The 13325-nt window shown below is 35.4% G+C and overlaps 1 protein-coding gene across 1 annotated transcript in view; it reads left to right on the plus strand.

Annotated features, from left to right (window-relative positions):
* LOC140802417 (phosphatidylinositol/phosphatidylcholine transfer protein SFH9-like) overlaps positions 1–12415 on the plus strand; it is a 36021-nt gene extending 23606 nt beyond the window's left edge. Inside the window, exons 9-13 of the mRNA XM_073157939.1 lie at positions 14–112; positions 7798–7867; positions 11350–11729; positions 11827–11901; positions 12053–12415. Of these exons, the coding sequence (XP_073014040.1) occupies positions 14–112; positions 7798–7867; positions 11350–11729; positions 11827–11901; positions 12053–12100 (672 nt within the window). The 3' untranslated portion in view covers positions 12101–12415. The remainder of the gene's footprint in view (positions 1–13; positions 113–7797; positions 7868–11349; positions 11730–11826; positions 11902–12052) is intronic.
* The last annotated feature ends 910 nt before the right edge of the window (positions 12416–13325 follow it).

Here is a 13325-nt window from a genome sequence, read left to right on the forward strand (position 1 = left end):
ATTGTATTTGCAGAATAATATAACAGGAAGGGTGACACCTCTTGTGTATTCCATCTCTTCTAGTAGATCAAGTTCTCCATTTGCCAACCATTCTACTCCAGTTCATGAAAATGTTAGTGTTTCTTGGTCTTTTTAATCAGTTTTAATTTTAAATCTTCTATGAAATAACTATATCTATGTAGTATCTTATTCATGATGATTTTCATGATTTGGACACCTTAACCATAACTCGAATAATTCTGGAGAGTAACACTTTATTGCATTGTGGTGTTCCAGATTTCTATTGTATGTGCTTCTTTAGTCTCTTTCCTGCTCCAGGTAATGAACCAAGGCACAATTTAGTTCTTGAATCTAGGCAAATAACAAATTTTAAATTGTAGCTTCTATGATGTGAAAATTTCTAAAGTGATGTCATTGTCACACCTTGAGCCACATACTTTGGCACAACTGAACAAAATAAACTCGCTAAGCTATAGACAAAATAAAAATCATAGAGTGCCAGCACCATGGCTTCGAAACTTGGTATCTAGATCAAGATTGGCTGTCTGAAAAAGGTACATATAGGCAGTATTGATCGCCCGTATTGAATTTATGTAAAAAAAATCTACATATTATTTAAAAATGCAGAAAATTTTCCTGAAAATTAAGAAAAAATGACAAGTAAATAAGAAAATAATAATTACTCTCCATCACTCACTCTCCACTCTCTAGCCTCTCTATCTCACTATCCCGTTTCAGCGATCCGACTTTGGATCGATCAAAACTTGGATTCTTGGCTAGCACACGAGCAAGGATTGCCGTGCTTGATAGAGGAAAGAAAAAGAGAAAGAGAGGAGAGGGTATAGAATGTGCGGTTATACATATAAAAGACCAATATAGGCATGAAGTCCAACTATCATTAGTAAAATAAATTCTACATTTCAATTTTGTAATTGTGTGATTAGAAAATCTGAAATTAATTTTTCTTTTTCTTTTGCAAAATATTTTAGAACATCTCTTCTAATTGTGTGATGAGAAATTCTTTTAAAAGTTGGAGCAAAACCTTTTTGAAAACAATCTTTAAATTTCAGATCATTATCCATAGCAAAATATTTTATTTTTATGAATAACATATTTGACTATTTCTTTATGAGCATTTTCATAATTTGATTGAAAATTAAAAAGATTTATGGAATCACCTTGACTAAGCAACATTTGACTGATATTATATTGAGCTTTTTTAATGTCCATTTTAATATGCCTCATTAGATGAGTAGTGCCATTCTTAGTTAAACTGAGTCCAGACCGGGCGAGTTAGGCCAATTGATCACCTCTAATTATTGGCATACTAAATTGTGTTGACATGCATTTTAGGGAATTGGGTTAGTTTTTTTCTTTTACTTCCCTTAAATCATTGGACTTTCCTATTTTTGGCCCAATCCACTTCCTCTTTAGACAGTGCATTTTCCAACTCTAGTTACCAATTACATGCAAAATATTTGATCACTAAGTTTCTAAAAGATTTTTTTCCCATTTTCTTTTATTTTTAGTTTCTTATAAAAATCTCTTATTTACATGTATACCCTCTAAAATTAATATTTACTTTTATCTCCTTTAAACCCTTGGTTTTTAAATGGGTACCTTTTAAAATAAAATTTTGGATACCCCTCAAAACTAGCTAAACGTTAAATTCACCAATTTGATTTTAAAAAGACAAAACCCTTGTTCTTATTTTTACAAATTACTTCAACTAGTAGTATTTATGTCTTTTTATATTTTAAATACTAAATATTTAACTTATAGCTACCAAAAGGTAACCTAAATGATATCCACACAAAAACTACAGGTTTTAAATGACATATACACAATTATAAAATTTAAATGGGTATACATACAAATAAGGAACTTTGGAGGGATATAGATGTAAATAAATTATTTTATTTTTGTTCTGAAATTCTACTTTTATTCACTTTTGTCAACTACAATAAAAAGTAAATAACTCACAGTTCCAATCTTTTACTCTCTACCCTAACTAAATATTCAAAAGTGATAAGTTTTTGTTAGGAAGTTTACTAGGAACTTTCATTTCCTAATATCAATTCACTTTCCTCAATTCTCACCAACCAAACACATCCAAAGCGAAACTCAACGTTTGAATTGTTTAACAAAATGATATAAGCCTATGATCCTCATGTAATTCCAACCTAGGCTTGAGTTTCTTGCGAGATGCTTACCCTAAGGCATTGCTTAAGGAATCAATAAATTTTGTATTAATATTTATTGATAAATGTCATTCCAACTATGGAAGGTACAATGCCAATATAGAACATCTACATTCTTAAGTGAAAAAATCTTATTACAATAATATAATAATTAGATATAATGAATTTAGAAAATGTTATTTATATTATATCTTTAGCTTGTCATTTGAGAGATCTTGTCATGCTTCGAAATTTGAATTATGACCGGCCATATACCTCAATACGCTTGAGATAGACAAAGTCTTACTAATACTTTCTAAGTACACAATGACAAGAATAAATAAAAGAAAAGAATTTGATTTATATAATTTAACCAAATCGTAATGAAAATGACCAATGTCATCACTAATGTGTCTCTAAACAAATTGAATTAGCAATTAGTCTAAAACATAAAGACCAAAATAATGGAAAGGTAAAGGGGTAGGTCCTAACTGGAGGTAGAGTTCCAATGCATCTTGCTCAGTTGCCATGCTAACCATTACTTAAAATATTAGAAGAGAAAAATCCATGAGCCAACAATTATAGCTCACTACGTGGAATCCACTCGAAAGCCAAATAAATCTAAAATTTATAACGTTAAATTAAAATCCAAATTCAACAATATAAAATGGCAATTCTACTAAAGCATCTTCTTAAAATAACAATAATAACAATAATAATAATAGAAAGTCATATCTCGTAACATGCTCAGTTTCAACATACCGAAATTTTTTTCAATAATAATAATGTGATTTGTCTCAATTGGGTCTATACCTCGTGGATCTACATCAATTAGAAGTCACCTCGAGATGACACTCAGGTCTTTTTTTTTATAGTTAATCTGGTTATAGTCATCAGGAGGTATCACATGATAAACATACCCTGTCTCTTCCACTAACCGTTGAAAGAGATTAGAGTCATCTCAGGAAGTCTTTCGATCTATTCTAGAACTTTTTCCTAACCTCTCCAGAGCCACCTAAGAAAGTTAGTGTAGTGATCTAAAATAGAACTTTTTCCTAGACTTCTAGTTAGATTTGAGTCACCACGGAAAGTCGCAAACGATCTATACCAAGATTGTTCTCTAAGTCATACTAATACCAGTTGTATTTTTCTTCATTAAAATTTGCATTTTGCACGAAGTATAGTGACGGGTGGGCTCCGGATTCCAAAGTTTAATAAGAATTTCATTCGCCCTTCGTAAAGATCCGGAGAATGAAGATTAAGCGAGGAAATATCAGAAAAGCGGCTGGTCGTGTCCCCTTCTTTAATGGCGGAGGGCGATCTCGATATCCCAATTCTAGCGTTTCTCATTCTTATTCCGAGCTAGCCCCCCGACCCAAATTGAAATCATGATCAGCCATGCACTTCAATACGCTTGAGATACACGAAGCCTTACTAATACTTCTTAAGTGTACAATAACAAGAATAAATAAACGAAGAGGATCTGCTTTATTAAATTTAAACTAATTGCAATGAAAATAAAACAATGTCATAATTACTATGTCTCTAAATGAAATTAAATTAATAATTAATCTAAAACATAAGACCAAAAGAGTGGAAAGGTAAATAGGTAGGTCCTAAGTGAAGGTAGGATCCTGGTGTATCTTGCTCAGTCGCCATGCTAACTATTACCTGAGATATTAAAAAAAAAGAGAAAAAGAAATCTATGAGCCAACAACTATAGCTCAGTGAGTGAAATCCACTAGAAAACCAAATAAATTCTAAAATTTTATAGTGTTAACTAAAACCCAAGTTCAAAAATATAAATAACAATTTTCCAACAGGCATGCTCTTAAAATAATGACAATGATAATAATACAAAGTCATAACTTGTAGCCTTGCTCAGTTTCAACATATTAATATCTTTCCAATGTTTATAATATCATTTGTCTCAATGGGTCTATACTTTGTAGATCTACATCAACTAGAAGTCATCTCGAGATGACACTTGGGTCTTTTCCTCGTAGCTGATCCAGTTAGGGTCATCACGAGGTGTCACTATATGATCAATACACCCTGTCTTTTTCACTAACCGTTGAGAGAGGTTAGAGTCACTTTAGGAAGTTTTTGATCCATTCTAGGACTGTTCCCTAACCCCGTCAGAGTCACCTAAGAAAGTCACCATAGTAATCTGATATAAGATTTTCTCCTAGACTTCTAGATAGACTTGAGTCACCACGGAAAGCCGCAAGCAAACTATATCGGAACTATTTTCTAAGTCATATCAATACTAGTTTTATTTTTTCCACTAAAATTTGTAATTTGCACAAGGTATGGCGATGCACTGAGTATAATAATTAAATACACACAGAAAATGTAATAAATAAATTTGCACACAATAATTTACATGGTTTGATAAAAGTATGAAATATAATATAAATAAATATGTGGGTGACCCACTCACCTGAGTCTAGGTAAGACAATTGAAATCTCTAGTCTCTAGTCCACGTGCTAAAATCACCACCTTTAAAAATACAAAAATAACATAAATTTTAATTTATCTCTAATAAAGTTTTTGAAATTTTAAAACAAAAAAAAGGCTACAATTGGTTGAATAAAACCAATTGGATTGGATTGGGCTGCGGCTTACCCGCATTTCACTTCATGCTAATTGGGCTAGGCGAAGGTCCTACCCAAAGCCAACAAGGAACTGGGCTGCAGGTTGGCCTGCAGCTCATGACTTAATCTTAAAGGGTCGGCTCGGGTCCGCAACCCAAACCCGAACCCGAGAGAAGAAAATGATTGGCTTGGGTTGAACCCGAGCCTAACTTTTTTCTTCCCCAATGAGATCAGTGAGGGAGAAAAAGAGAGAAAGAGGAAAGGGAAGGGAGAGAGGGCATTGCTGGCCACCACTGTCGGCGGCGGCTTGCTGACCTCACCAAAGCCTTCCTAGCGACTTTGACGACCTGAACAAGAGGAGGGAAGATCGATCACGGCGACCAATAGTGGAAGACTCCCCACCTATGGTCGACCACAACCCGAGCCATGAGGGCTTCCCTAGAAGGTATCATCGACACAAGGCTTAAAGCATGAAGCTTCCGGTGATGGAGCGGTAGTGACCGAAGCCAGCCGGCAGACGAGGTTCACTGATGAGGCTGCAACACCGAAATTAGGTATTTCTATTTTAACTCACCAATTGAGTTAACTGAGTCAGATTGGGTCCCTTGGATTCGAAATCCAACTCGACCTAAATCCAATAATCTTAAAAGATGAAGGCGAGACTCTGGTTGTTCGAGTCTGCCTTCTTCATCTGAAAGGACCGACAAGAGAGAGAGAGAGAGAGAAACGCCGGCGATCACTATCATCAGCAATTCGCCAGTCATGCCTGCGTCTTTCTCGCGGCCTCGACGACTTGAAAGAGGAGAGAGATTGGCTATGGTGACCGATGATGGGAGGTCTTCCATCCATGGGCGACGGCGATTGGAGCCACGAGAGCTCCAAAGGTGAACATCTACGGCACGAGGCCAACGACGTGAAGCTTCCAGTGATGGAGCGGTAGCGACCCGAAGTCGCTGGCCGATGTGATTTGCCACGAAGCCGCAACCTCACTAATTAGGTATTTCTAATCTATCCTATTAAACTTAAATTAAATTTAAGGGGTGGGAGAGGGCTTACCGACGATTCGCGTGGTAATCTGTAATTTCTCCGGCGGTGCTTCGGCAGTTTGATCCAACGATGGGTGCTCCGACGGGAAGGAAAGAGAGAGAGAACAACGTATCCTCAAATACTAGGGTTAGGATTTTAATTTATATGATAGGTTTTTGAACCTTTATTTGAGATCAGATTCGGATTCGGAATGGCCGAAATTACTCGACCACTCCTCTTTTGTGTAACTTTGAAGAAGGGAGGGGAAGGGGGTGCACGTTCACTACACGTGCGACCCCTTTTTTTTCTATTCTTACAAATCTAGTTTTCAACTTGACTCAAAAGATTTATAATATGCTATAATATGCTATAAAAGTTTATAATACAAATTATCTATTGCAAATTCCTACATATGCTATAGAAATATAATGCAACAATCACAAGTTAGTGCATCCAAGAAAATAAATATTAATGCATATTATTATAAAATCATAGATTCACCTATGCCATCCGCTATTGTTAAGTAATGTTAGTTAGTTATTTATTCTTATAATATTGAATTGTATTGTCACGTATTAGCATTATTATTTTTGACTTTGTGGTATTGTGTATATTTTATTTTTCTCTCATGAATAATTTATGCATTCCTGTATTTATATTATAAGTTTCGAAAAATATTTCTCTAAACATTTCAATAATATATATAATATTTTTATTTATTTATTTTGCCGTGTCATAAATGTATCATGTCCTATACTTTCAAGATTTGTTGTATCCCCATATTCGTATCGTGTTATATCTGTGTCCTATGTTTGTGTCTGTGCTTCTTAGACTCATGGTGATGAGATTATCCCTTCCGCATCTGATTTGGCATCTCATGGTTATGTTATAGATAAGGGAGATCAATCCATAGATCATGCTAGACGAGTGGAGAGAAAAAGACTAGGAGTTGTATATTTATCAAAGACATGCCCATCATGAGAGGGCTGCTGCTCCCGATAATTCATTTAGTCAGATTCACACAAAGGGGTCATATGCTGGATTTGCTAGTTATTCTAGGTGGTAGACACAACAAGAGCGACAAACATCTTATTGTTCATATGATATGACCAGCATGATCACATCTTTGGATTATAGCAGTTATATGGCTGATACACCATTTTTCCTGTGGCTGATGCCGATTCTGATGACTGTACTGATCATGATATTTACTACCATACTGAACGCCTATCAATATGACTCGCTCATTCAGATTCCTATGGGAGTATATATGCTCAATAAATGGCTTCAATCCTATGTGTAGCATTGCTTATTTGCATAAAGGAGTTCATCTCCAGCAATAGTATTTGGCTATTTACCAATCATGCAGAAGCAACATGCCTTACTCCTACTATATCTATGAAAATCCTCATAATTGTGCATTTCCATAGGAATCTGTGCAATCTAGAGTTTCTGGTACGAAAAGATCTTGTATGCAGTAAGCGTGCAACTTGATTGTATGAAGCTCCTCTAGTTTCGCTTGAACTTGAATCAGTATAGGCATAAGCTTGATTTATGATTTATCATCAAAGACGGCTGCACCTTTTCTAAATAGTCCATTCATATTAAAACATTGATGTTATATTTTTGCTTGTACACCTAGATAAGCATAACAAGGGAGCACTTCTCAACCTCATTATCATGCTTAGTTAGTAGCTCAGGCTTTAAGAGCACCAGGGATCTACTATTGCATGGTTTGTCCATACGAATGCAAATAATTTCAAGTATTAGCCTATTAATTAGCAAAATATGCATAGGCTTGCCTTTGGCCTTAGGCATGCCATTTTTTGCATTTATAAAATACATGCAGTAGGCCATTAGTGGAAATAAATCAAGATTATTCTTCTTGCTTCTTATTTTCAACATTGTGGTATATATGAATGTCATGATGAAAGTAAAATAATGCATACAATATTCTTATTTGTTGCATATTTTCTGTTGTGTCACATTACAGCCAAGGACTGATGGAAATGCGGCTCCCTGCAGCTTGAGTCATCAATGTATAGACAAAAATCAGATCAGAGGTTCAACTTCCTTTCTTCCACTTTGATATTTTAGTAATTTTATTTGTTCAAAGTTGGAATACCTGATCCCTGATGATCTTTTTGAAGTCCATCCTGCTCATAAGCACAATTCTAACAATGATTGTCATCTTCATACCCATATCATCAGAGATCCCTGTATCCTCAGACACCAGTATATTAAAGGGTTCAACAGCATATAAGTGTGAACAACTTCTAATCTCATAAACTACTCATAGTAAGTGTAGGTGAGTAAAGGGCCGGATCTGGATAAATTGGGAGAGGTAAATTTCCTTCTTTTCACCATAAAATTGAAAAATCCATAAAATTGGGTTTAAATAAGTGAATTTACTGGACATTCAAAGTACGTACTTTAAATGGTGTTTCTCAGATGAATTTTTTTGTAAATATAGGGTAATATTTTGGTCAAATTCAGAAAAGAATGAAGTCAATGAACCTTAAATCTGTTTACCTCAAATATTGAGAAATTTAATAATAGTTGAAATAATGGAAATTTGTCATCATTGATGGCTAAGTTGTGTGCACAAGTTCTTAAATTAATTCCGGCTCAAACTATGAAATTATAGCTTCCTCAATTAGAAGAAACAATACAAGAGTACAAGTAAATTTAATGACCACTAAATGGAGAAATAATAGAGCTACCATTTAATTTTTTTTCCAGTGAAAATCTCATTACTTCTAACATAGATGTTGTACAATTGTGAAAATGAATTTCTCCAAACATCAGTAGGACAATAGAATAGCAAGTTAGCAAGCATATGCTTGATAAACAATGCAATAAACTGATTGTGTATTTTCATGCTAAAATTCATCTGTTAGATTTGTTTTCATAGTTTAGACTGAAAATGACAATCAACCTATATTAAAGCCATTGGACATGCTTTTATAGCCGAAACTGTTAGATGCATATGGCGCTGTTCTCTTCGTGAATATAAAGATGAATGCCCATAACATTCTATGTCAGATTATAAGTTTACAGATTTATATAATTGATATGCCTCCTTGTAACTTTTAATAAATAATAATAAAATTTTTAATTTGAATAATATCAATATTTTTAAAATTTAAAAAAACTAAAAAGAACTAAAATGGGTTTAATTACCCATTGGATTGGGCTGGGCTGGGCTACTGCTAGCTCGGCCCATTCTAAAAATAGAACTAATCGGACTGGGCCAAGGCCCAGCTAAGATAATTGATTGGATTAGGCTGCAGCTGGCCCGTAGCCCTCCCTTCCACCTCATGCTAGTTGGGCTGGGCCATGGCCCAACCCAAAGCCAACAAAGAACTGGGCTGTAGGTCGGCCTGCAGCCCATGACTTAAGGCTAGAGGTCGGGTCGGGTCAGGTCCGCAACCCAAACCCGAACCCGAGAGAAGGAAAAAGGTTGGCTTGAGTTGAACCTGAGCCCAACCTTTTTCTTCCCCAAAGAGATCGGTGAGGGAGAAAGAAGAGAGGAGAAAAGGGAAGGGAAAGAGAGGGCATCGCCGACGACCATTGTTGCCGGCAGCTTATCGACCTTGTCGGAGGTCCCCTAGCGACCTCAACGATGTGCACTGGAGGGAAGTTCGACCATGGCGACCAACGGTGGAAGACTTCCCACCCATGGCTAACCACAACCCGAGCCACGAGGGCCTCCTAGAAGATATCGACACTGGGCTTAGAGCACGAAGGTTCCGATGACGATGCGGTTGCGACCCAAAGCCGTTGGCCGGCCTGATTTGCCGATGAAGCCGAGAAACCCAAATTAGGTATTTCTAATTTACCTTATTAAACTTAATTAAATTTGAGGGGTGGGAGAGGGCTTACTAAGGAGTCACATGTTGGTTTCCGTTGGCTCTGGCGGCGCTCCGGCAGGTCGATTCCACGGTGTGACTCCGACGGTGAGGAAGAAGAAAGCGAAAGAGGGGAGGAAGAAGAGAGAGAAGGGGGCTGAGGTGGTTAAGCAGAGAGAGAGAGAGAGAGGGAGGATTAGGGTTTTAATTTATAGATTAAAAAAAAAAATCAAATCTAATCCGATTCAGATTAGATGAGATTTTCCTTGCCCCTCATCGCGTGCCGGAGGAGGAAGAGGGGAGGGGTTGCACGTGCACCCTCCTCTCTCAACCCCTAAATTTTTTTTTTTTTTTTTTTTGGTTCTTACATTTTCTCTCTTCCTGTCTACTTCCTCTTATCTACCTCTCTTCTCTTGATATCAATGTCTTAGCTTGGTCTCCTATAAACAGCCTGTATAACCCTGAAGGAAAATTATTTAGTGTATGATGAGTGATGATGTTGAAGAAGTAGAATATTTCAGCTTCAGAAATAACCTGAAATTAGTTCTATCTCAGATATCATCTGGAACTTGTGTTGACTAAATATTTTAAGAGATAGTATCTGCAAGCTTTGGTCATATTCCCTCAAGGAAAATACATTTTCTTGTATTTTCCCTACTTTTCTTTCTGATGTGAATATGGAGTCATGGTAACATATGATTCATTTTGAGGTAAAATGAAAACTGTTGATTGTTATTCACAGGCTCATATTCATTCCATTAAGGTTGTCATGTCTGATTGTAATGAAAATAAAGCCAGTAAACCACATGCAATGTTCATACATAATTTCCCTGAGATTTCAATCTATACCACCATTCCATTGGTAGATGCTATAAGAGATGAAGAGAGCATGTAACAACCAACATGTCTAACAATCTTCTTGAGTGAATTTTATCATCAAACTGTCCATCTTTTTAAAAGTTAAAATTTTCTGTATCTCTCTTATTTTAGGTTGAAATTTCCAAAACTTATGTTGAAACAAATAAAGCCACTATGTTTACTAGTTGGCATATATCTGTCTTTCCTGGAACCAAAATGGAATTTTTATCCTTTCACGATAATCTTTGAGAGTTGAGGGTCAGATTTTGAGACTGAGTTGGATAGGAGAGTCAGGTGATGGTAAAGAGACTTGACAGAAGGAAATAATAATAAAACATAATATTGAGAATGATGAGGAAGAAGTGAACAATTTTGTGTCAGATTTTGATGGAGTCTTTAAGAACTGCAGCAGCCTGGAGGAAGGAGTATAAGAGAAGAGTGGAGGGGTATGGAGATTGAATTGGAATCTCGGCAAGGAAAAAAGTGTTTACAAATTTTGTTAGGTCTCATGAGTTAAAATGACTACCTATTCTCCTAGGGAGTAATTGTTAGTAAATGCAGTCACCTAAATGTTGGAACAAGAGGACCCCTTTCAACTTTACCATTTATCACTACATCTAATACTATCTGAAGTTTTAGCTTTACTTGTTTTCACATTCAACATCCTTGTGAGATTAAATTATTCTTTCCATCTTCTGCCACACCATCAAATTTCATGCAAACAAATGTCTTGACTCGTATGATGACTCTATTCTAATACATAGTTTCTAATCTGAACACAATGTTTTTTTTCTGGGAAGTCATGGTAATATAAGCTCATTTTGGACTCATAACAGGTGTTTCATTTCATGGTTCCATCCTGTCGAGAAAGTTCCTTGTGCAAATGGTACGAGCAGTGATGTACTTCATCTTGAAACTGCTAACAGTTTTTCATCTCTTCTATGGAATGAGAAATGTGGCCATCCATAATGGGCAGAAGGCACAGGACAACAGTAGACTAGAGTTGCCAAATGCAAATCCTTCCAGCCACATTGGTCATGATGATGTCAATGAAGAATCTATCCTTCCATGCTTGGATAGGCTGCAGAAATTAGAGGATACGGTAGCTGATTTAAACAAGAAACGCATGAGAATTCCTCCAGAAAAGGACAGTATGATTGTAGAATCACTAAATAGAATAAAATGTATAGAGTTTGATTTACAGAAGACAAAAGATGTGAGTAGCTTCTGATAACCTGAAGATTTTGATTCCCAATATTTAGTAGCCAAATAATTACACCTATTCTTAATGATTCTATTATTGGTTTATGCAGGTATTGAAATCCACCTCATTGAAGCAAGTAGAGCTGGCAGAATCCATAGATCATTTGAAGGAGACTGGATTACATGTAAGTAGATTTAATCTCAGATATAGGAAAGGCATGCAGAATCCTGGATGACCCCTGAACATAATATTCTTTTCTTTTCCTTGATTCACCTAGTGATTGAATTAAGTGATAGTTTTGGATGCAAATTCTAATCCATATGTGTAAATTGCAGAAGTCATGCTGGTATAGGGGTTCCAAGTCTCCCCACATTGCAACGTGATTGGTCAGAGTTTTTTTTTCTTTCTTTTACATTTTTTGGCAACTCGCGAAGCTGTACCGCTGAGATGTGCATAGGGTGATACATGTAAAGGACTTGAGATCCATGTTGGAAGTCATTAATTGTATTTCCTATTATACCCCTTTGACCACTGAGCTGCCTCAGCTATTTAAAGTATAAACTTCAGATTTAGTAAAACATCGGTCAGTTTTTATTATTGATATTGTTTTGTAATTTGTAAAGGATTGTAACATCTGATAAATCCATAATTGGTGTACAGATATTGAATTATTGAGTAATGCATAAATTTTGTGATCATTTGTTCCATGGAGTTTTACATAACAAATGGGCTATTTGATAACGAATATGATGATGAAACTTATATAAAGTTTCTTAAAAGATGAATCTTATTCATTATAAATTGAGGCAGAAAAGGTAACGAACTCCTCAAGATCGCCCTGTTCTAAGTTTGCTAGATATTTTACCTAATTTTCCTCCCTGTCCCCTACTCTTTGAAAACCTGGATCCTTGCTACTTCGAGTATATCTTCTTAATGGGATAAGGGTGGCTTAGCCTATTAATGCAGAAGCTCTCAAGGGAAAAAAGATTTGCGACTACTTGAGCATCTCCCAACCAGACCCGATGGAGCTCCAATCGAGCTCCAAATAGGGCTCCAAATTTGGAGCCAATAGAGCTTCAAATTTGGAGCCCCATCTAAAAATTTGGAGCCCAGCTCTAATACTATTTAATTTTTAGAAATACCAATTTTGCTATACAAAAGCTTAATCTGAAAATTTAAATTCCTCTTTTATCTTTTATTAAAGCTAATCAATTTTTAACAAAAATAGTACCATTAGAATGATCTAATTAAGATCTTTAAAATGAGTCTAATATTAAATTATTTAAGTTATTTTAAATATTTTATTTTTATTTTGTGTAATGTAATTTTAATATTTTTAATTAAAAAAATAATTTAAATTTTTTTCTGAAACTACTGAATATTAGTTTTATTATAAAGATATCGATGAGAATTTTCTAACTATATATTTTTTATTAAAAAGTAATAATATTAAGAGGACTTATTAAGTGATTTAAAATATAATATATAAATATATATTATATTAATTAAATAATAAATATAGAGTTCGATGCATTGGAGTGGATGGGGCTCTTGGCTTTGTATTTGGGCTCCAAATATAGAGCCCTCCCTTGGAGATACTCTTAGGAT

This window comes from Typha latifolia, chromosome 15 (genome assembly GCF_019914945.1).
Source record: "Typha latifolia isolate L0001 chromosome 15, TyphaL0001v2, whole genome shotgun sequence".
NCBI classification, from domain to species: Eukaryota; Viridiplantae; Streptophyta; class Magnoliopsida; order Poales; family Typhaceae; genus Typha; species Typha latifolia.